The sequence below is a fragment of the Tinamus guttatus genome, unplaced genomic scaffold (genome assembly GCF_059628265.1).
Source record: "Tinamus guttatus ecotype Peru unplaced genomic scaffold, ASM5962826v1 Tinamus_guttatus_pri_ptg000226l, whole genome shotgun sequence".
Taxonomy (NCBI): domain Eukaryota; kingdom Metazoa; phylum Chordata; class Aves; order Tinamiformes; family Tinamidae; genus Tinamus; species Tinamus guttatus.
This window is the reverse complement of record NW_028288760.1, coordinates 835839-858094: the sequence shown is the minus strand read 5'-3', so window position 1 is coordinate 858094 and position 22256 is coordinate 835839. Positions and strand designations below refer to the sequence as shown.

Genomic DNA, 22256 nt, shown 5'->3' with positions numbered 1-22256 from the left:
TCCAGTTCAGCAGAAGAAGAGCGAAATCAGCCACTTATTTATTGGACCACAAGAGCCAAACCCTTAGATGGGGCAAGTGATTCCAGGTCCAAGGCGCTGCAGAGGTGCCAGCGCAAGGGTAGAGCAGGAGCAGAAGGGCAGGAGACGACAGCAGGGACCAACCTGCCGCGCTGCAAGTGGAGATGGGCACACGCGCTTCCCATGCAAAAGGAATTGGGTAATTTGGTGTAATTGTTATTGCCAGATGGCTCCCGCTCAGCCGCTCGCAGCAGATATGCTATTACCCTCCAGCTCGCCCGCGGGAATACAAACCACTAAAACACGGAGCCGCCAGAGGCTGGGAAGGGGCGGGAGGCCGGCGGTGCTCACCGGGGAGCAGCTCCGAGAGGCTGCTCAGTAATGAGGAGAGCGCTCTGTTCTTCCCCAGGCTCTCAAGGGTTTCACAGGTACCGGTGGGATTTTCAAGGACACGGAGCAGCAGGGAAGCTCCTTTCCCCACATTCAGTCTTCCCCAACCCCTGCTTATTTTCAGATCAGGGCTGGTTTCAGTTTACAGGCTCCCAAAGTGACCCGGAGGCCTCACCAGAGTGAGGATCAGCCCCCAAAGGACACAGAGCAGCCAAGCTGGGTCAGACTTCAGGTTCCCTCAGATATTCTGTCTCCCAAACTGGAGACTCTCTGGTGCTCAAGGGTGTTAGAAACAGCGCAAGCTCAAATAATCCTTCTCCTGCATGCCTGGTGCTCCTGGCCTGCATCCAACCTGCACAGCCCCATCTCCACGCTGCTCCGAGCCCTTTCCCATCCTCAAGCACACTGCCAGGCTGCTCTCCCTCCCCATCAGCCCAAGACAGGCACCAATGCAGCCAGGTCCCCCATCCTTCCTCCATCAGTCTGCTCCACTCACCTCCTTCACCTGCTGCTTGTCCAGGTGGAAGATCTGCCCAGAGCTGATGGCCGCGATGCGCTCGTAGACGCGGTACCCGGGGTGGCTCCGGTCCCCGCAGTCCCCGGTCAGCACAAACACCACCTGCCAGAGCAACAGCTCCCACGGTGTCACACATGGCCAGGGAGACCCGTCCACCCTAGGGAGCACCCACCGTCTCTGTGAGCAGGGTTGCACTTGCAGCAGCAGCCACAAGCAGCGCTACGGGTCGTACCTGGGACTGCTTGTGCTGCAGGAGCTGCAGCAGCTCCTCCTGCTGCTCGTAGTCCTTGGCCCGGGCATCTGAGAAGACGTAGATGAAGGACCCGGGGTGCGAGATCTCCACGGCCAGCTTGATGGCCCCAACGCTCATCTCTGGGCAATCCCCTCCACCCTGCAGCACACGGTGCTCAGTGGGAACACGAGCCAGGGCACAAAACCTGTGATGTCCCCAGGACATTCTGCCCTTCTCTTCCCATGCCCACACTTACATCCCCGTGGGATCTGACCCCACAGCCACATGCTCGGAGGAGCTGCAGAGCTTTGCTGGACTCGGAGCATGGCCAGGGCAGCGTGCTAAAGCCACCAGGACACTCAGGATCACAGCAGAGACCTCCCACCCTCATAGCCGACCACTAAGCCAAGCGTTAGGGCTCTCAGGACCGCTAGCTTCCCGCGGGTGGCTTCAGCAGACACATTTCCGTGGCTCCAGCCCATCACCGTAACGGTGACCTGGCAGAAACCCGGGTGCCCCAGGCAGCCGGCTGCGAGTGGGAGACAACAGCGAGGAGCAGCTCCCGTCTCCAGCGGGATTCGCACTCCGAGGGGCTGTGAAATGATTTCCAGCCGTGGCTTTACACCTCCCGCCCTTGGAGCCCGCGCACAAGCACAACCTGCTAAATGCGGCCACATGGGAAGGGAAAAGGGACAGGGGATTTAACAGCGCCTGAAGGCAGGGCAGGGACAGAGACGAATGCAACGTGGGGGAGTCCTCCAAGAGCCTTCCCGTTGGTAGCGCGCGGTAGCACACTCAAAATCTGTTTTTAAACAGTGATTCGGGAGACCGGCTCCTCCCCGGCTTTCCTGAGCGCAGGAATCACCAGGACTGGGATTTCACCCATGGCAAAGGGCCACACGCCCAGCAAGTGAGCAGAAGCAGCGTACCTGGACGGAGAGCTCCTGCAGGCGCCGCTGGAAGTGCCGCGGGTCGGCGGTGAGGGTCGCCGGGCCCACGTCTGCAAGCACAGGGCACCGCGCATCAGCCCCGGCCGTCCCGGTGCCCCGCGGAGCGCCTCATCCCGCGGTGCTGCAGGGCTGGCCGTGCTCCAGGGCAGCCCCTGGGACTCCCAAGTGCTTTGGTGCCAGCTTTGGCAAGACTCAAAGCTGAGTCTGGGCTTTAGGGAGCCACAGGGGTTTATGGACGTGCATAAAAGCCGCAAGGCAAAGCCTAGGATGGTGAGGAAGGTTTCTGGGGCTGCTGCAAGTCCCCAAGGCTCTGCAGCATGCGGGGCTCTTACTGGGGCGCATAGTGGAGCGGCACGGAGGGGCTCACCTGGGTCATGGAAAGGCACCAGCGCGTAGTTGTGGATGGGCCGCGGGCCGCCGAGCGTCTGCTGCAGGATGCGCGAGGCGCCGTCGATCACCTGCACCAGGTCGTCGTACATGGAGCCGGTGACATCGAACACGAAGGCCAGCGTGAACCCCGTTGTGCCATCCGGGGAGGCGGTGGCAGCGAGACGGGGCACCAGGAGCAGCCAGAGCCCAGCCAAGGTCCTGGGATGGAGCAGCACCCCGGGGGACCCCATGGGGCCAGGACCCCGTGTGGGGAGCGATGTCGGAGCGAGGATCCCGGCCGCTGCAGTGCGCGGAGAGCACAGGGCTGCGGGGAGGCGGGTGGGAGCCGCAGGACGCGGCGATGGGGAGGGGGGTCCGAGAGCCCCGGCGATTGCCTGGCCCCGTGCCCGGTCCAGCCCCGTGGTGGCCGGGAGGTGAGGGGAGGACGCGGGTTTGCAGCTGAGCGCGCGGGAGCGGGGCCAGCAGCGCCGCAGCTGCGCGGGGGAGCAGCCCCCGCCGCCCGCCGCGCACGGGGACCTCGCGGGGGGACACGGCCCAGCCTCTCGGCAGTGAGGACAGGGGGTCGCCGGGGCTCACAGAGGCTCCCGAGCACATGGTGACATGGTGGCAAATTTGGGGGCAGTGGGAAGAACAGGGGGCAGGAGGAGGGCCAGGAAAGGCCGTGCCCTGGCAGGGCGCCCCGTGGCTGGGCTGGCCAAGGCCGCTGAGCTGAGCCCAGGACTGAGTTTTCCTGGCTCTCCATAAAGGCCAGGGCTGAGCGTGTCCATGTGCTCCGCACGGCGCGTGCTCGGCCATAGGGACGGTGCAGCAGAGGCACCGCGCGCTCACAGCACCCTCGCTGCACACTCACCTGCAGCTCTTGCCACGGCTCCATCCCGGCACCAAGCAACCCCAGCAGCTTCTCCCCACACCTCGCAGCACTCCCAGAGCACCTGGGCAATTTGAGCTTTTAACCCCTTGCTGCCTAGGGGGCTGCCACCAGCCACGTCCTTTGGGGAACCGCCTGCAAACCCCACGTTTTGCAGCCCCGTCCCCATCCCTGCAAGCCCGGCGTGGGTACAGACAGACATGCTGGGGCCCTGTGGCACCTCTGCTGAACCCTGCCCTGCAAACACAGCCGCGTTGTTCAGCCCGTTGGTGCTTCTCCTCCGGGCTCCTGAAATTAATTAGTCGCCCTCGTTAGCAGCGCGAACAAGCGGGCTGTGCTGGTGCTGCTCCCCGCAGAGCTGGCGGCGTGGGGAGCCCCCGGCCCCTCGCTCACCCCCGTCACATCCCTCAGCCTGGGGAGGGCAGGGGGCTGCTGGGGGCCTCAATTACGGACTGGGAAACACAGAGTCCGGGAGGGAATGGGCAGCCCTTGTGCACCGAGAGCAGGGAGGGAAGGGGGCGGCACGGGGGCACTGCGCGACTGCGCTGCGGTGCAGCAGGGAGGACGAGCCTGAGCGTGGGGGAAAGGCTGGAACAAACCCTGCGTGTTGGCAGAGAGGGCAGCAGGAGCAGCATTGTGGTGCCGCACGGCAGCGGCCGAGCTCCCGGCGGCAGCTGAGAACTGACCGCTCATCACAGCGGTAAAACCCCGGTGCCCCCCAGGGCTCCCCGCTGCGCCCCCCGGCCCTGCTTGCTTGGGCTGCTGGCGCCATCCGCGGCAACAGAGCTCCACGAATGGGGAAAGCGAGCGCAGGTGCTGCCTCCTGATGGGGACAACCGGGACGGGAGGGATGACAGGGGCCAGGGGGCACCGCGCGGCGCCTCGGCCCTGCCGAGCACCGGGCGTCGGAAACAGCCACGGGGCAGCGGGTCTAACGGTTCGCTCGTTTTTGATATATGGAGCAGATTCAAGAGGAGGGTGGAAGCGAATCTGGCCCCGTAAACCGAAGGCGCTGAGATCCCTGCCCTGCTCCTGGTGCCCGCGCGCTCCCAGCGAGCTCCCTCCCGCCGGCCCCGTGGCCACCCTCGCCATGGGCAAACAGAGCGGTCAGGGCCAACGCGTCCTCGTGGGAGCTGCTCCATCCCCACTCTCTCATCCACATTCCGCAGGGAGTGAGGGATCTGCAGGGAAGCTCCGTTAGTCGCGTGGAGGCGCTCGGCACGTGAAGAGCTGAGGCAGGGAGGGGGACAGGCCACCGCCACCAGTGCCACCCACGACCCACAGGAGCCCAAACCCACTCAGGTCTTCAATAACCAGCCGAGAGCTTCTCAATACAGGCAAAAAAAAATCATTATTTGCTTTTTTTGTTTGTTTTAATGTGCAAATATTTTAGAGGGTGTGAGGGACAACCAAGATGTCGGGCCAAGGAACTGCTACATCCCTAAGCCTTGCGGCCGGGAGCAGGGAAGGGCCGCCGGGGACGTCGGCACCGGCTCTGCGGCGAAGCGGCCGGTCTCTTTCCGAGCTGGAATATTTACAGGGAAGCACCGCGGGTCCTTGGGCCCTTGGGCTGGGAGGCGCCAAGCTAGTGCAAACTGAAAAGCCTTGCAGAGGAACGCGGCACAGCGAAGGACCCCGGCGCTCGTCCGGGTCCGACTTGGTGGCCGCAGTTCCCTGTTTCTCAGCAGAGACGGTTTCAGCAGCGTCACATTCATCGGAAACGTCAATTGGCACCAGGAGGGGACCGGGCTGGTGGGCGAGAGGCGGAGAAGTTTGAGGCACTGCAAAGATCTGCCCAAAAGAGTTGCATTTTGGCCACAAAGCGTCGAGGAAAAGGCGTTTCCGGGGGCAGGAGCGAGGAGGCACCTTCCAGACACCACCCGGGACAGGAGCACGGGCGCACGCGGGGCCCGAGCTGCAGCTGAGGCAGAAACATTCCTGGAAACGCCGAGTTCGAGGTCTTCTGATGAAGCCCTGCAGCCTGCGAGGCCGTTTTGGGGCTCAGTGGAGCCCTTCGCCCCCGCGCTGCCTTTGCTCTGCTAATGCCCCTGCCGCCCGGAGCAAATCCCGTTCCGCTGCTAAGAGGGGAATCCTCGCATGGATCACGGATGTGGATCCTCAGGCCCGGAGGAGACATCCCAGCGGATGCTGCCGCCGCTCCAGGTGCCCAGCATGCTCTTCCCCTGGAGTCACCCATGGGGTTGGCACCAGCTGCCTCAAATATTGCACGAGGACGGAGGTCGGTCCCCTCTGGGGAGAGGAGTGTTCGTGCGGGCATCAGCAAACACAGCTCCAAGCGCCAGGGATGGGAAAGGTGTCGGCAAACAGCAGAAGGAAGGATCCCAATTCTCCGTGGTACTGGGAGAGCATCCACATCCCAGTGTCTCACCAGGCTCCGGGCAGCGCAGGAACCAACGCGGAGTCCTAGAGAAGCTCCGGCCTCCGCCAGCATCCGCATGCAGGAGCCCAGGAGCCACCAGCCTCTCTGGAGTGAAGGGATCAGACTCCCGGGCATTTCAGCATTCCCGGTCTCGTCTCCAGCATTTCAGGGACGCTGGCAAGAGCCTCCTCAACGTCCATCCGCTGCCTTGGGCTCTGGTGGCACCTGGGAGCACGTGGGAGACGGCAACGGCGCTTTGAGACAGGGAGGCCGGAGCCAGTGGGATAGCAATGTTGGCACCGTGTGGCCAGGACGGAGCTGCAAGCTCCCCGCTTGCTGCCCCTGCAGATGCAGCGCGGTGCCAACTTGGCCACCAAATGCCACCAAACACATGGGCTTAATGGTGGCACCAAAGGGCGCAGTGAAGGAGATTGCTGTGCCCGGCACCTCCGTGGGATTCGCTCCCCCATCCCTGCTGCGGGGCAGGAACAAACTTTGCAAAGAGAAACGTGAGTCGATTGAAAGCAAAACCCAACGCTCGGCTCCGTCAATACTTTTCATGCAGTAAGAAAACGGGCGAGATGCAAATTTGCAAGTCCTGCAGGCGGGTGCTTCCCCGCACGGAGCCCGGGCCGGTTACGGCAACGCGGGCGCCTCCGCGGAGAGGAGCCCGGAGGGGCTCGGAGCCGCGCGATCCTTAGCCAAGCCAGGCACAAATGCAGGAATTCGGGGATGGGAAGAGGATGAAAAGCTACAAACCCACCTTGCAACATCAGCCAGGCCACGCCGCATGGGATGGAGGGTGGGAAGCGACGGGGGAGGCAGATTTTTTGGCTTCAGAGTTATTGCAGGCTCCCGACGCCCCGCAATAGCGCGCGAGCTTGTAAACCTGGCACGTCCTCTCCGAGGGGCTGGGACACGCGCGAGAGACTACACACAGCAGCAACATTTACAACCAATAAATAAAGATGTCAGCTGTAGAGATAGGCATATATATATATATATATGTAAAAAAAAAGCCTCACTTTTTTCCACCAGAGGTAAAAAGAAAAAAAAAAAAAAGCACAATACTGTCTCACAAAAAAAGAAATAATAATACAATATATATCCCTAGTCCCCTGGGCTGGGCTGCCAAGGGCATCAATCGCAGATAACGGAGGACTTTGTTCCCAATCGCCGCTGGTGCCCAGGCTCCCCTGGTACCTTCAGGCTCCATCTCCAGGTGGCCGCTTCCCAGGAGAGGGACACGGAGGAGCCATCGCATCCACGGTCCCATTGGAAAAGGGAGGAAAGAGGAGTAGGGTTGAGGGGGGGACGAGGAGGCCGGGGTACCCTTCCCCCGGCACTGGTGTCTCGGGCGGCCGCGGCTGATCAGATCCTTCTCTTTCTTGTTGTTTTTCGGGAAAAGCGGAGGCTGGCGAATGGCGACGGCTGGCGCGGGGCGCGGAGCGGGGCAGCGAGCTCGCGCCGCGGCCGCATCCTGGGCTGGCGCAGCGTGGAGGGAGGCCGGAGGGGGCAGGCAAGCGTCGGACGGAGGCGGTCGGATGGCACGGAGAGGCTCTTCCCCCGGAACAGCTGCGGGAAGGGGCAGGGAGAAGGCAGCAAAAGTCACACCGGGAGCAAAGCGCCACCGTGTCAGCACTGCTGGAGCTGCCACAGCCGGCGCCGCGCGACGGATTCCCGATTGCCGCAATTTTAGCATCACTCGGAGACACCTCTGCCCAGGTTTGCGGGTGCCCACGGGATGGCACAGCCCCAAAACCCACCGCTAGCCATGGGGAGGGCTGGAATCGATGGGTTTCTATGTAGCCGGCTACACACCCCAGTCCTGCCATTCCCCCGGCGAGCTCCGGGCGTGCCGGACTCACCGCCGCTCGCGCCAGGACTATACGAGGCCGTCGTAGAGGGAGAGCGCCTGCACGATGGAGGGGTCGGCCTTGGAGCCCTCCTGGAACTCCTGCAGCGTCAGCTTCCCGTCGGCGTTCTGCAAAAGAGCCGCCCGGCGCTCGCCCCGTGTGTCCGCGCCGAGGGGCATCCGAGCGCCCACAGCCTCCCCATCTCCATCCCCATCCTCATCCCTATCCCCATCCCCATCCCCATCCCACCTTGTCCATCATGGCGAAAATCCGGTCCACCCTCTTCTCCGGCGTGTTCTCCTCCTCGGGGAGCTCCACTGTGTTGCCCTGTGGACGGCACCGTGTTCCCACCTGCAGAACCTGCTGCCAGCCCCGCGCCGCAGGATAACGGGGAGCAGACCCCAATGGGGGGCGTTGGGTCCCCCCGCCGGCTCTTACCACCATCTGATAAATCGCGTCCACAATGTCCAGCATCTCGTTCCTCGTGATGTAGCCGTCGTTGTCCAAGTCGTAGAGCTTAAAGGCCCCTGGGAGCGAGAGCAAAGCGGAGGCGCGTGGGACCGCGCGGCGTCACCCCGCGCGGCGCTCCAGCCCCGCGCCGCCGCGGCACTTACACCTCAGCTTCTCGTCCAGCGTCCCCCGGGAGGTGACCGACAGCGCCTGGATGAACTCGGAAAACTCGATCCTGCCGTCCTGGGGGAGCGAAGGCAGCGGTGAGTCCGCCGGAGCCGTTCCCCGCTCCCGAGAGCCGGCGCTCGCCCGCGCGAGCTGCAAACCTTGTTCTCGTCGAAGACGTTGAAGACGAAGGTGGCGAATTTGGTGGGGTCGCCGAAGGGGAAGAACTGCTTGTAGATCTTCTGGAAGCCGGCGGCGTCGAGCTGCCCGCTGGGGCAGTCCTTGATGAAGCCCTTGTACCTGCGGGGCAGGCGGGGAGCGGGGAGATGGGTGCCCGGGTCCCCTCGCCCGCCACCTCCCTGCACCCAAAGCCATCGCGCCCGATGCCACTGGCCACCGCGCAGGCACCCAGCGAGGATACAGACGCCGATACGGCTTCCTCGGGCTGCTGCAGCTCTGACTCGCTACGGGGAGGGCAGGAAAGCTCTGACTAGTTGGATGGGGAGATGAAAGCCAAGCGGTGGCTTTTCTAGGGCGCCCCGTTCAGCGGGGACAGCAGGGCCCTGCGTCCCTCCAGCGCGGCCGCACACTCACCACTGCTGCACCTCCTTCTCCGTGACTGCCAGCGAGACCGGGAGGAAGGAGAGAAAAGAAAAGGGAAAAAAAAGAGAAATTTAGAGCAGTCCCAGTGGGCGCTGTCATCTTGCACTTAGCGCTGGCAGCTCCTGTAGCCTAAAGGACTTGGCCTCGGGCAGGAGATGCCCGGGGCTCGTGCGCTCCTTGCGGTACTGCCAAAATGCATCAGGTTTGAACCAAATTGGAGCTTCACTTGCCCGAAAGCCACTGCCCTCCAGCCACAGCGCCGGGGAGGCCTTTGCTGGCACGGGCAAGTTTGTGCCCGGGAGGATGCGGCCGCTCCGCAGCGAATCCGCGGGAAGGGGAAGAGCCGGCGGCGGCCGGGAGCTTCCCCGGGTACCGCCGCCACAGCCGGGCGCCTCGGGGATCCTCCGATGTCCTCGCTTGTCACAGCCCCTTTTATTCGCATCAATCTGCCGCTTTGGAGCAGCTCCCTCTGGGAACACTCCTTGCGTTAACACGCGGTGCGCACATGGGTGTGGAAAAAAAACTTAAAAGAAAAAAAATGCTGTTTTTAAAGCCTTATTGTCAGGTTTGGTGCTGCTGCCCGCGGATGTGCACAGGGCAGCGGCGGCTGCAGCCAGGGACACAGGCGCAGGGCCGGCCCTGGCGCTCCCAACACTGTGCTAGTCGCCCCCTTTTAGGCATCTAAACTGCAAGGAAAAAGCAATAGCTCCGAAACGGGCGTGCGAGGACGAGCAGCACGTTTGGAGCAGCCTTGGCCACTGACCGTGCCCGACCCGGCTACATGGATCCCTCGAGGGATGCCCGGAGCAGGGAAGCTCCGGCCCGGGCTGCTCCGGGAGCTGCTGCTCGGCTCAGCTGGAGCGGTGCCGGCGCCGGCCCCGCGGGACGCGCTCCGTGGGCACAGCTATAAATAGCGCGCGTAGCAGCTCGTTAGCGGATGCGGCGTGCCCTGGGATCCTTCGGGATGAAAGGCACTAAATAAACGCAGGGCATGAGTATTCATTATTAACCATAGTACTGGAACGGGCCCTGCCAGGCTGGAAGCCACGCGCCGAGGACGCCAACCCGGATGTACCCGGCACCCGTCGGCGCTGCCGCCTTCCAGGCTCCTGCAGCGCAGGGAAGCGCCGCGCGCGGGTCGGCACCGCCGGCAGGAGCTCCCCATCCAGCCCCGGCTCCTCCATCCCCGCACGGTGACAGCGGCCCCTGCCAGGACTGACAGCGCCGTCACCACCCGCCCCCCGCCTGCCCGCTCGCTTCCCACCCGCCAGCTGCCACCGCGAGTTCGTCACGGCTCCCGTTGCTCCCTCCCGCTCGCGCACGCCGGCCCTGCGGGGTTTTCTCGCACAGATCCTCCCACTGGAGTCCCCGCTGCGGGGAGCGTCGCCGGGAGGTCCCCAGCGCCTGCCTCGCTCCAGCTCCTTGCACGGGACTGAAGCACCTCGATCCCGCCGGGGATCGCGCTCTCGGGAGAGCTGAGGTTCGTTACCTGCAGCCGCAGCGCGGCGTCCCCCGAGCGCCGCAGGGCGCTCTGCAGAGACGGCGCCGCAGCCTTATCTCTGCGCCGCAGCCCCGGCACCGGCCGCCACGGCCGCACCGCGACGCCGGCGACATCCAGCCTTTCCCAGCGGCGACATCCAGCCCTTTCCCAGCTATGCGGGCGTTTGCACCCAGGCAAATCAGGTGCCCGTAGGGGAGGGGACCCGGTGCTTGTGCGCAGAGCCAGCACCGGCTCATCCATGAGCCTCCTGGTGCTCCCACCTGAGCTCCTGGGATGCAACGACACTCATGCCTGTGCTAACGGGGCATGAACTGAGTGGGTGCTTGTGCACCGGTTAATTGGGCGCTCCAGCACGGGCTAATTGCGCGCTCATGCACCCATTAATTGGGTGCTCATGCAGGAGCTCAATGGGGCTCATGCGCAGACGCGCAGTGCGCTAACCCCGCGCTCATGCGTGAATCCACCGCGCGCTCGCACGTAGGTCGGTCAGGCGCTCCTGCATGAACCCTGCAATTCGCGGCCCATGCATCCCCCTGCACAGCACAAAACCCAGGCAGCGTTTGAACACAAATCCACTGTCAACGCTGCGTTCGGCATCGTCTCAATGTTGATGTTCACCGAGCACAGCCCGCCCGCGGAGCCGACACAGGGATCGCGCCGCAGCCGCGCGTGCACCCACCGCCCACATTTCCCTGCTGCCCGGGGAGCCGGGTCACGGAGCGGAGCAGCAGAGCCCCAGCACGAACCTCTCGCCCCGTGGATGGCATTGCAGGGACCAGCATTGCAGCACCCCGAGCCCACGCTCGTTACTGGCTTCACACCTCGCTCCTGCACCCACCGAAGCAGCAGTGCGACCGCATCCGCGCAGCATCAGCTCTGCCCCATCGCAGACCGGACTAGCAGCAACCACCGTGACCTGCGCGCGTATAACCCGCTTCAAGCCTCATCCCCAGAAAACACATAGCCAGGAACAACCCAGGAACGCTGCGGCAGCTGAAGCAACTTGTCACACTTTAGCACCCAAGCGAGCAATGAGGACAGCAAGAGCAAGGGTTAAAGACGGTGCTGGAGGCGCCGAGATGTCCCTGAGCAACTGGGTTCATCACTAGCTTCACAGCAGTGACGGGGGTGGTTTGCCCCAAAATGGGAGGCGAGCAGCACCCTGGGGTGCCACTGAGCTCCTCTGCGTCCCTGCGGCTGCGTCCAATGGCGAGGGCGGCTTTAAGAGGAGCTTTGGGCTGCCCGGTCACGGCGGCTGCTCTCATTAAGGTGCAGGTTGGAGCGTGCAGCCGGCGTCCTGTTAAACATCACCGAGCGCGCCGCCCTCCTCGCACCCCGGCACGGATCCGCGGCGCTCTCCTGGCTGCCCGCGGGAGATGGGACAGCAGGATCCCATCCCTGCTCCCGGCCCGGCTTGGCCACAGCTCTTGGCTTCTCCGTGCCCCGCAGCGCGCAGGCGCCTCCGGCATCGCCAGGCTCCGAAGGCTCCGGGATGCTCGGGAACGAGCGGAGCCCCGTTCCCATCGCGTGTCCGTGCCGCGGTGCAGGGAGCCGCGCGCTTGGCATCGCTCCCGCTCCGGGGCCTCGGATGTGCCGAGCCGGCGGAGCGGGAGCAGGTCGGCCCGCGGCGCCGCTCCCGGCTCCCCTGGGGCCGGCACCGACAGGAAAACCAATATGCCGTTAAAACCCTTTTTAGACTTTATTAAATATTTAAGGGCCCAACATTAGGTTTCAGAAATTGGGTTCGGGGAAAACACAGTGGCGGCTGCTCACGGCAGAGCCGGCACAGGAAGGGCAGAGGGACCTCGCGTGGGAATTAATGAACGGATGGCACAGAAATGGCCCTGCAGTGGGAGCAGGAGGCTGCAGCCAGCTCATCCTAGCTGTGTTTCCTTCCAGCTTTCCCAGGAGACAGCAGGGATGATGCTCCATGGCAGGACCACAGCTCCTCCGGGCTGCCGGAGACGGAAAACCAGGGACACACAGCAGCCCCCTCCTGCAGCCCCCTGCTCTGTCTTCCTCCCTGCCAGAGAAACACGCAGGGAAGAAACTGCCCTCCTTCCATTAGGAACCAAAAACGTGCCTTAAGGGGAGAATAACTTGGAGGAGATGCAGGAAAAAAACCCTGATCTCTCCCTAGCACCTCAAGGAACTGCATCCCTAGCGCGACCTGTGTCCCCAGGACCAAACGCTCACAGCAATCGCCACGGAGCGAAGCGCCGAGACGGTCCCGCCTGCCGGAGCTGCATCCCCGGAGCTGCATCCCGGCGAGGACGGGCAGAGCTGCCGGTGCCGGTGCCCTCCGCAGCGGCCGGGGGAGGCAGGAACACGGCGAGCGGGCGAATGTCACCCCGATAACGCGGCGAGCGCGCCGGGCGCCTCCTCCCCAGAGCAGCCGCTGCCTTTGATGACTTCAGAGTTTCTTGTTGCACAACCTTAATTACAGCGGCAGCAGCAAAGGTCAGCAGAGCGGTTAAGCAGATCCATTAACATGTCAGTGGATAAACGAAATGCGATTCTCCCGATGCCTCCGCAGACCCCGGAGCTGCCGCGAGGGCACCGGGAAACTGCTCTCCCCTCTGCTGCAGATGGGGCTGGAGATGCTGCCGGTCGCTTCTCGCCTCTCTGCCCCATTCCGTCGTGCAGGGGCTGCAGGCCGGGATCAGCGGGACCAGGCATGAAAGGAGGCTCACAGGGAGCTGCCCATGGGCAAAGCTTTGCAGGTGACACCCGCTGCAGGAAACCCCCAAATCACCAGCAGCCCATGGAACTGCCACCAGCGTGTCCTGTGTCTCGGTGGCACAGGACAGCGCCGCTCTGTTCCCAGACCCCAAACCGCCGCGGGCGTCACGGCCCCTCCACGCGTTGCTGCTCCTGCAGCGATCGCGGCCGCCAGCTGCAGGCAGTGGGTGCCCGCGCGCTGGCCTTCCCGGCTACCCCCTTGCCCCAATTCCTGCCGGCTGAGCACCAGGAGGGATTGCAAAAGGAACCGCCCTGGCAGCAAAACCGGTGCCTGGGGCCAAACGCTGGCTAAAAATAAACCCGCAGCGGGGAGCCTTTGGCAGCCCCTCTCTATGGGTGTCCCTTTCCTGCTCCTCCATCCCGCCAACCCCCTGGGCATCCTCCTGGTGATGCTGGAGAGCCGGGGAGGCTGATCCTGCCCAGCTCCATGCACTTGGCCCAGACCCGGGGCTCTTGGCATGCTTGAAGAGAGCAAAGAGGGCACCGGCCCCATCCGTGTCCCCAGGCCACCTCCTGCCGCAGGGACCACACCACGGACCACGGCCCTGGGCCCGTATCTTCCAGGCCAAGGGAGCTCCTAGCTCCAAACTACCGCTATTAAAGAATTTTCTTTCCTTTCCCGCAGAATTCAACCAGCCGCCACATACTCAGTAACTATAAATCAATATGTTTATAGTTTGCTCTTAAACAGATGCCCATTAATTCGATGCATGACTGTTGACCAACAGAGCTGGTTTTGCAGCTTATTGGAAAAGAGAAGAAAACAAGCTCAGAATCCACGCAGCAGCTCTCAGTGGGCGGGATGCTTGAAAAAGAGCATCTTCCTCTCCTCCCTGCGCCCACTTGGCAGCCCAGGCCCCCAGTTCCCGTGGGCATCACGTTGGCGCTCGCCAAGAGCGGCTCCCACGGCTGCTGCCTTCCCGCGCGCTCGTGGCACCAGGATCACATCCCGGTCCTTCCCCCCAAGCGGAGCCGTGCCCGGCCCTGCTGCCAGGCACAAGGAAATACATGGATTTTAGAGCTTTTGTGAAAAAATACAGTGCTAGCAGTTCAGGATGCAGGACCAGGAGCCTTCTGCAAGCAGTTTCCACCCGTGGCCCGTAAGAGCCCGCGCACCTCAAGCCACCCGAGTTGCAGCCTCACCAGGTTGCAGGGAGCAGCGAAATCCCAGTGGCCGCATCAGCCCCAGCCTTTGGTCGCAGCCCCGGGAGGCTCCGGAGCTCAGCCCCAAGCCCCAGCACCCGGGTACGGCGAAGCAGGTGCTGAAATCCACGCAGAATCAGGGCTGCTAGATGCGATCAAGGAAAGAAAGCGGCTCCTTCACTGCCTCCCGGGACAAACCGCACAGCAGCCGAAACCGCCTCTCCGAGCTACCTCCGCGAAGCATCGGCGGGATTAATAAATTAATGATTACAAAGCACTTTAGGAGCTTTGGGATGAAAGGCTCTATGGAAGTACAAAGAATCACATAATTTATTATTCATTATCATCATCATTCAGCGTTGGTTCCTCCTGTGCTCTCTGATATGTCAACAGCCTCTAAGACGGGCTAAGCCGCAGCCTTGGCCCGGGCTCCGGCACCGCTCCAGCGCCGGGCGAGCTCGGCTCTGCCACCGACACTGAGGTGCTCGAGATGGTGAAAAGGCCTCCAGGTGCAGCACGGCTTGCACGGTGGAGCGGGCTGCTCCCTGGATGGAGCGGGTCTCCGTTAGCCGCCGCTCACCGGCTCCCAGGACACATCTGTCCAGATGTGCAAGTTGGCCGCCACGGACAGGCCCAGAACTGCAGCAGCAGCAGGAACAGCCCCAAGGCCTCTGAGATGGGCCCAGTTCGGCAGCATCGCTGGCAGCCACGTGCCAGGCACTTCCAGAGACAGTCCATGACCAACGACCAGGAAAAGGCTGAAATTCCTCAGTGCTCGGGAGTAAAATCCCCCACACCCAGACCCCGGCCAGCCGTAACGTGGAGAGGTGCCACCAAATTGGGGGTGCAGCCCCCTGCTCCAGCTGTTCCCATAGCCCCATCGCCGGGGCCTGTGCAGCAGCACGTGGGGCACCCTTGGCTATCGCCTCTCCTGAGCCCAGATTCCTCCAGCTAGAAAAGGGAATTATATCGTTCCAACCTACCAGGGCCAGGGGGCAGATGAGAGGCTCCATGCCACGCATAGGAGGGCCGTGGGAAGACCTGCTCGCCTTGGTGACCACGGTGGAGGTGTGGAAATGCTCAGCAGAGCCGCTAACCCCAGGAGGAGGGAAGAGCAGAGCCTGACAAACACGAGCCCGGTACAAGAACCGGCTCTCATCGCCGGCAGCGCGGCGGCCCGGCCGTTGGGGAGCACCCGAAAGCGGAGGCTGAGGTGACCCTAAAGCCATGCAGCAAAGGGACCCTTGGCACAAGCGCGGGGCAGCTGCGCCAGCGCCACGTGTGCTGCTCGGCCGCAGAGCGTCGCTGCCCTGCTGTGCCATGCACCGAGCCCGCCCGGCCTCAGCGCCTTCCCCGCGCCCCTGGCGCCAGAGGAGACCCCACAGGTAGGAGAGCGCCCGGGCCTGCTCCAGCTCTGCCCCGATCCCTCTCCGTCGGAGAAGGGATGCTCGCGGAGGAGCGCGGCAAGCTGTGCCACGCCGGGAGGGCCACCCGGAGCCGAGGGTTGTGCAATGCACCAGTATTGCCTCCGCTCCGAACGGGAGAACTTGCTGCATCCTAATCTATTGCCTTTTTGGGTAAGCGCTGCCGTGGGACTGCAGCAGCGACAGCGCGGAGCGCTCGCACGTCTGGGAGAGCCAAAGGGCGCAGAGCTCGAGCGGGAGCCGAACCCGACCCACCGGAGCCTTTGTGTCTTTTGTGCATCCATCAGGGAAAGGAAAATCATACGGATTCTGCTAAAACCAGCTGGCGAAGGCCCCAGCCCCGCTAACGAGATTAGATCGGAGGTTCAGACAGGAAAGCCACTCACGTAGAAAATCAGGTTATTAAACCGGTATTAAGGTACTCATGGAAAGCAGGGAAGTCCACGGCGTGGGGCTCTCCTCCACGCGCCCGAGCACGGCCACAAAGGAAACCCCTCCGAGCGGCAGCTCCCGCACCCAAACTTCGGGAGCCACAAAATGCCTTGGTCCCCCCTTTTGGGGATGCCGTGCGGCCCCGAGAGCCCCGCGGCGGCCTGCGGCTCCGCAGCCGGAGGATGCTCGGAGGGATGCTCGGAGCCGCAGGAGCAGGGAGGGGGCGGAGGAGGCGGCAGCGGGGGGGGCACAGCGGGAGGGCAGGATGCGGCCCTCGTCCCGCAGCCCCCAGGAGCTCAGAAATAGGCCGCGGAGAATGGGGGTTTGGGGTTTTTTTTTTGGAGAAAACAGCGCGTTTCGCCGGCTCCCCGCCGCCCTCCTCGCCTCGCTCGCTCCCGGATTTATTTATTTATTTCCCTCCTCCTTCCCCGGCTGATCCCTGGATTCTCGCAACAAAGCGCGGCGGAGCCTGCGCGCTGCGGGAACGCGCGGCGCGGCCCCGAGGGGACGGCGGGGACCCGGGCGGGGGTCGGTACCTCCGGGACGAGCCCAAGGGCCCCGGCAGCCTCCGCAGAGGCCCCGGCGCAGCCGCCGCGAGCGCCGGCCGGGGGGGCCCGCAGCGCCCGCGCCCCCCATCCCGGGCGGGTCCGGGGTGGGGGGGTCGCATCCCGGTGCCCCCCCGCCGGGTTCGGTACTCACAGTACGTTTTCCTGGTGAGCTCCTCCACAACTTCGGGCTTCAACTTGCTGTTGGATTTCCCCATGGTGGCCGGCGGCTCCGGCAGCCCGGGCGGCTTCACTGGCGGCGCATGGGGGGGGCCGGGGGGGCTCCTACATCCCGCGGGGCTCTGATGGGGGGGTCGTGGGGAGGGGGGGGCTCCCCCGCTGCTGCTGCCGCCGCCGGGGGGGGGTCTCTGCGGGCGGGGGGGGCAGCGGCGCCGCCGCCTCTTCGCGCCCGTCGTCCCTGGCTACGCGCAGCCTCGGCGGAGCGCGGCCCCCCCGCGCCGCTCCGCTCCGCCCCGCCCCCCCGCGCGACGCGGCCGCGCGTGGGAAGGACCCGCCCCCCCCGGTCCATCCCCCCCGCCCTCCCCAGCGCGGAGCATCCCCTGCGCGGGGCGGCCGCTCTGCCCCAAGCAGCGGCCGCGGGAGAAGGGGCAGCGCGGGGGGACGGGACCCCGCGGTGGCCCCCGGCTTCCTGGGGGGAGCTTGGGAGCGCTCCCCCATTCCCAGCACTTTGGACCCCAGCGTGAGGCCTCTGCCCCCCAGGTCCCCGTGAGCCTCCACGCGCTGCAGCGCGGGGGAGACCTGCTCGTTCCCCACAAAGGGTTCAACCCGCGGTTCAATCCTGGGCTGCCTTAATGGCACCAGGACTCAGCTCCTCTCCAGCATCTCCCGGGCCTTTACGGAAGCGCCCTGCATGCGGGCACGCGCCTTCACGCGCCATAGCCGTTGCAGACGATAAATTCAGGCTTTGCCCTCCCTTGCTGTGTTGCAACGCAGGCCCCGCTGGAGCTGCCCGGACATGCCGGGACTGCTGTGTCAGCAGCCAAAGATGGGGAAAAATGTGGGGCAGGCTACACCGGGAATTGCCTGCAAGCGCAAGGGAGCAGAGGGGACGAGGAGCAGCGATCAGAAACGCCGCCGTGTCCTTCACGGACGTAGCACTGGCTTGGACGAGTGGCAGCGGCTAAACTGGAGGCTCCTGTGCTGCAGCCAGGGTGACTGCACCGTGCGGCTGAACCGGGGGGCTGTGAGGCCGCTGGGGGCCCTGCAGTGTCCTGGGCGCAGGCAGCGCCCGTCACTGCCCGGCCTTGGGGAGAAGGGACCGGGTGACTCGGGCCTGCGCCGCCAGCACACGGAGGCTGAGGCGACTGGGACTCAGGGAGGGCCTGGAGCAGCTCCCAGGGCCGCGCTCCCGGCCCCAGGGGCAGCCCGGGCTCGGAGCTCTTCCTGCTACCCCGCGTGGAAAGGGCAGGCGCTTGAAGCAGACATTAATATGGGGACAGGCCCCTCGCAGCAGCCCCGGGCACCGCTGGCTTCTCATTAACCGGGGGCAGCGGCCGCCGTTGCCCACATTGCACCGCGCGGCCAAGGAAACCACCGCTCGCTCCCTGGCCTCCCTTCCCCGGGGCGAGCGGAGCCAGCTCCAGCGGGGGGAAAGCCGGGAAGCTCCGAGCGCGCGGCAACAGGAAGCGGGAGCCGAGGGGGCGGCGCAGCCAGGGCTTTTCCCAGGCATCTGCACGGGGGCTGTGCGCGGTTGCAGGCCCTGGGCATCGCGGCACCCCCGGGGCGCTGCGGCAGCGACTTCCCCGCTCCGAGCCCCAGGAAGCGCCACGTGGAGGCAGCCGCGGCCCCGCGTCACCCTGCGCTGCCACCAGGCTCTGCTCTGCTCCCTGTGCCGGGGCAGGAGGGGACACGGCCCCGGGGCCTCCAGCCCAGCTTTTACTTTCCTTCTTATTTTCCTCATTTTTTTTTTAAAATGCACCGCACCTGAGAGCAGGGAGAAGCCCCGCTCGGTTTGGCACGGCTGTCGTGGCAGAGCCCCCCGGGCCGGCGCTGCCCCCGACCCGAGCAGAACAAGATGCTCCAGCACCAACAGCCAGTGCCAGCGAGCGAGGCAAAAGCTCCAGCCAGGGCTGCACGTACACGCACACACACTATTAATTATATCAGCTACAAAAATAGCCGCTATTTTAAGATTAATATTAAGCCAAAGAAACCCTTGGCACAGGCGGTGGCTGCTCCGCCAGACAAGCCACGGGCGGCACTGGCACCGAGAGCAAAGTCCCGCGCTGGTGCTGGCAGTGGCGCTGCCCTGGGTCAGCATCCATGGGGCCACCAGGCATGGGACACGCAGCTCTGCAGCCCATGGGAAGTGCCCAGAGGACCCTCCAGGCTGCCCTGTACCCCCAAAGGGCATCCTCTATGGCCACAGGGACAAATGTGCCCTGGGAGAGGCATGGCAGGAGGTGACGGGCTCAGCCCTTTGCCTTGGAGTCACAGAAACAGGCGCCTTGGGAGGGATTTGGGGAAAAACTGCCCAGCATTCAAGCACCTGGTGCAATCCAGAGCAGGGCTTGGGGTCACCCTCTCTTGGCCTCGTACCCAGGGGTCATCCTCGCCTCCCATCGCGGCGCCTGCAGGCACGAGGCCGGGTGACAGGCGGACGAGGGGGCCGGAGCAGCGCGTGGGATGGCTCCGGTGCATGGAGCTCCGCTCCTCCGCGGGCTCCTGAGGCTTGGCAAGGTGACACGGTGCCGTTCTCGCTGGGCCCCCACGTTCCACCTCCACCACGTCAAACACCACGGAAAAGCCTTGGCAGACAGTTAGCATCGTGACTGCATCACCAAGAGAGTGACAGAGCTGCCAGAAAGCGAAATTTATAACCCAAAACACAGACTTGAACTGTAGCTGCCCCCCTGGCTCTTGCCCTTATAAATTAATTGTGGGTAGCGGAGCATTGTGGTGCCAACACGCAGCTTGGCTTCACACAGCACAGCAGAAACGAGACGTGCCCGTGTGACAAGCGAACGGCAGCAGGTCCTGCAGGTGCCTCTCCCAGGGGGACAGAGCTGCAGATGTCGGAGCCGCGGCTGAGCACAGAGGAAGGGCTGGAAGTCAGCACAGGGCGCAAAAGCTCCACGCTGCCTCCCAAGGGCCCTGTGCCAGCAACGCGCCTGGCGCTACAACCTGTCCGGATGTTCCCTGCTTGGGTAATTCTGGGGTGGTTATTTTTTTTTTTTTTTTTTTTTTTTTTTTTTTTTTAAGGCAGCCTTTGCTCACTGCAGCCTCCAGGGCTCTAATCATGATGCTAATGGGGTAACCTGGACCAGGGGTTGCAGGGCGACACTCGGCTCCCCTCCGGTTCTCCCACCTGGCAAAGCGGAGCAGGAGGCAGCGCTGCGAGTGTCCTGGCCCGTCACCCCCACCGCTGGCACCAGGGACGGTCCTACCTCCAAGGAAGGCTCTATCCAAGAGCCAGGCAGTACCTGCCAGCTGCCCGCTTTCCTGCCCTACTCTGCTCCGAAGGGAGCCCGGTGTCCTTGTCCATTAAACCCTCAGTTGGGAGCCCGCACCGGGAGCGGCTGCGGTGGCTCCTGTGCCGTGACGCAGGCAGAAGTCCTCTTCTTTCCAAGACGTAGGAGCCACGTTAGAGCAGCAGCTTCTGTCCTGCCTGGGTGGTGGCTGGGCCCGCCCAGGGCCTGAGCTGCAGTTTAACAGTAGCACAAAAATGAAGCCCCGACGCGACGGGCGCGACGTATCCACACGTGACATAAGCAACCACGAAAAGACCAAGGCAGATGCTGAGTGCAGCTCACAGCCAATGTAGGATTGTTCCCTGCAGTGCATTTAGGAGGGATTTGCCTGGTCTAGTGCTCATTATCTGAAACAACACAGAGCTTCCTCCTTTTCTCCAGGGAGATCCTCCTGCAGCCAAACCAATCGTGCTGGCAGAAGGCTTCTCCTTGTTTTCCTCCTCTTCCTCTCACCTCTTAGGCCTTCAGCCACACCAGTTAATTCCCCAGCCGCTTCCACCAGTTCCCTATGTGCAGACATTTTGCAGAATGCAACATCTTCTTGGCTCTTCTTAGGCATCAGTCAAACTGACAGCTTTAATTCTTGTGATCTTCCATCCCAACACAAATCTCTCTTGCCTCAGTCACTGCAGCTGGTTTTTGTAGCCCCTCTGATCTGGCTACAGCTTCCCCACGTGAGAGATGTGGGTCACGGGCAGCTCCTCTCCCTGAGGATGCTGGAAGGCTCTTGCCCAGCTCAGCAGCCACCCCAGGGAGGAGCAGGATAAAGAGTTTCAATCCTTCCCCTCCATTTTGATCCATGCAGCACCACTGTGACAGCCCTACCTCAAATGCCGGCTTATTTTTTTTCCCTCCCCTGCAATACAAGAGTTGTCTCATACCCTGTGTCTCAGCCATCCCACAGGACAGTAAAGACAAAGCAAGGTCACCCCAAATTACATTAGTGACCATGGAGGGGAGGGGGGAAGGAAACATATGACAAGGATTTGTTACAGCCTGAACACAGGAGAGCGTTTGGCTCTCAACCAAAGACCCTAGCATCAGCTGTGCCTATACAAGCTGCGTTATTGCCTTATCTGCACAAAGCAATTTGGTTTTTATTGACAATTCACTACACAGGGCACTACAACAGGCTCCTGCTCATTAGAGTTTGTCAGTCAGAAGCTAAAAGAAGGTGCAGGCAAGATTTAAAGGGGGGCAGGTCTTGGCAGTCATAAAGACAGCCTTGCTGCAGCAGGAGCTGACAGCACGGGCGAGACTGCGCCACGGAGCAGCAAGAGGGCTCAAATCCAGACACGGGGCGACAAACCCCTCGAGCAGGTGACATGTTACCTCCTGTGAACATAAACACACACATTTACACCCAAACACCACATCCAAGAATGGTTCATTAGGGCTCTCTGGATTTTTTTATTTGCCATGTAAGACTGGGAGATGATCTCTGCTTGCAACGCATGTTAACTCTTAGGATCATGGTTGCAGGTTGTTTCCCCTTGACCAGCACCCTTGCTAGGCCATGCAGGGAAAGCAGGGCTCTTTTCTTCTAAAACACACCAAATCTGGAGCTCAGGAGACTCATTCCACAATTCACTCCCAACTTTACACACTCCTATCCCAGCATTTTGTCTTTCATTAGATTAAGTGATTTCTGGCCTAGTACAGCTGACTGTTGGGCTGTGAGTGCTTGCAGTAGGGATGAGCTTGGCTGCCAATCACTTAGGTGGGTTTGTTTCTAAGGCAAATTATACAAGAGGCACACACACACACACAAAAAAAGTGGACATTCAAGTTTGGAGAAACCAGATATTCAAGAACTACCTCCATAAAACAGATATAGACTATCCCAATGGAATACTGGCCATCATCTTCATCACATGAGGTTCGTTTTATTCTAAAGCAAAATGCTTAGGTTATTACAAAGTCCAAAAATTATGTACTTTTTATAGCTTGGTTTGACGGCAAAAACACCACCCACCCAAAGGCTCGAGGCAATGCAGAACTGGCTGGTGGGTTTTCAGGCTAGAAAAGGCAGCTCATTTTTAGCATTGCCCCCCTGTGGTAAATTAAGAGCTATAAGTTAAATCCAAGAAACATTTTAAAGACCTACGTTTTCTGACAAACACTGTATCCTTCAGGGCAACGGGTTTATTAAGAAAGGC

General features: G+C 62.7%; 2 protein-coding genes across 2 annotated transcripts in view; both read right to left on the bottom strand.

Annotated features, from left to right (window-relative positions):
• Nucleotides 1–2727, bottom strand: part of HMCN2 (hemicentin 2) — a 44725-nt gene extending 41998 nt beyond the window's left edge. The window contains exons 1-4 of the mRNA XM_088525457.1: nucleotides 2475–2727; nucleotides 2087–2157; nucleotides 1158–1316; nucleotides 905–1027 (exon numbers count right to left, since the gene is read on the bottom strand). Coding sequence (XP_088381583.1) covers nucleotides 905–1027; nucleotides 1158–1316; nucleotides 2087–2157; nucleotides 2475–2727 — 606 coding nt within the window. The remainder of the gene's footprint in view (nucleotides 1–904; nucleotides 1028–1157; nucleotides 1317–2086; nucleotides 2158–2474) is intronic.
• A 4892-nt stretch (nucleotides 2728–7619) lies between these two features.
• Nucleotides 7620–16880, bottom strand: NCS1 (neuronal calcium sensor 1). Its single transcript, XM_088525456.1, has 7 exons — nucleotides 16761–16880; nucleotides 8811–8835; nucleotides 8378–8516; nucleotides 8216–8294; nucleotides 8040–8128; nucleotides 7851–7928; nucleotides 7620–7729 (listed from the first exon to the last, which is right to left on the bottom strand). Exons 1-7 carry the CDS (start codon nucleotides 16822–16824, stop codon nucleotides 7631–7633), a joined length of 573 nt encoding a protein of 190 aa, XP_088381582.1. The 5' UTR covers nucleotides 16825–16880; the 3' UTR covers nucleotides 7620–7630.
• Nucleotides 16881–22256: the final 5376 nt, after the last annotated feature.

What these genes read in the sequence shown, in the direction of transcription:
- NCS1 (XM_088525456.1), bottom strand. Translation starts at nt 16,824, where the DNA reads ATGGGGAAATCCAACAGCAAGTTGAAGCCCGAAGTTGTGGAGGAGCTC. An exon ending in GCTCACCAGGAAAACGTACT is followed by an intron (nt 8,836 to 16,760) that starts GTGAGTACCGAA and finishes TCTCGCTGGCAG; the next exon opens with TCACGGAGAAGGAGGTGCAG. An exon ending in GCTGGACGAGAAGCTGAGGT is followed by an intron (nt 8,129 to 8,215) that starts GTAAGTGCCGCG and finishes TCTCGCTCCCAG; the next exon opens with GGGCCTTTAAGCTCTACGAC.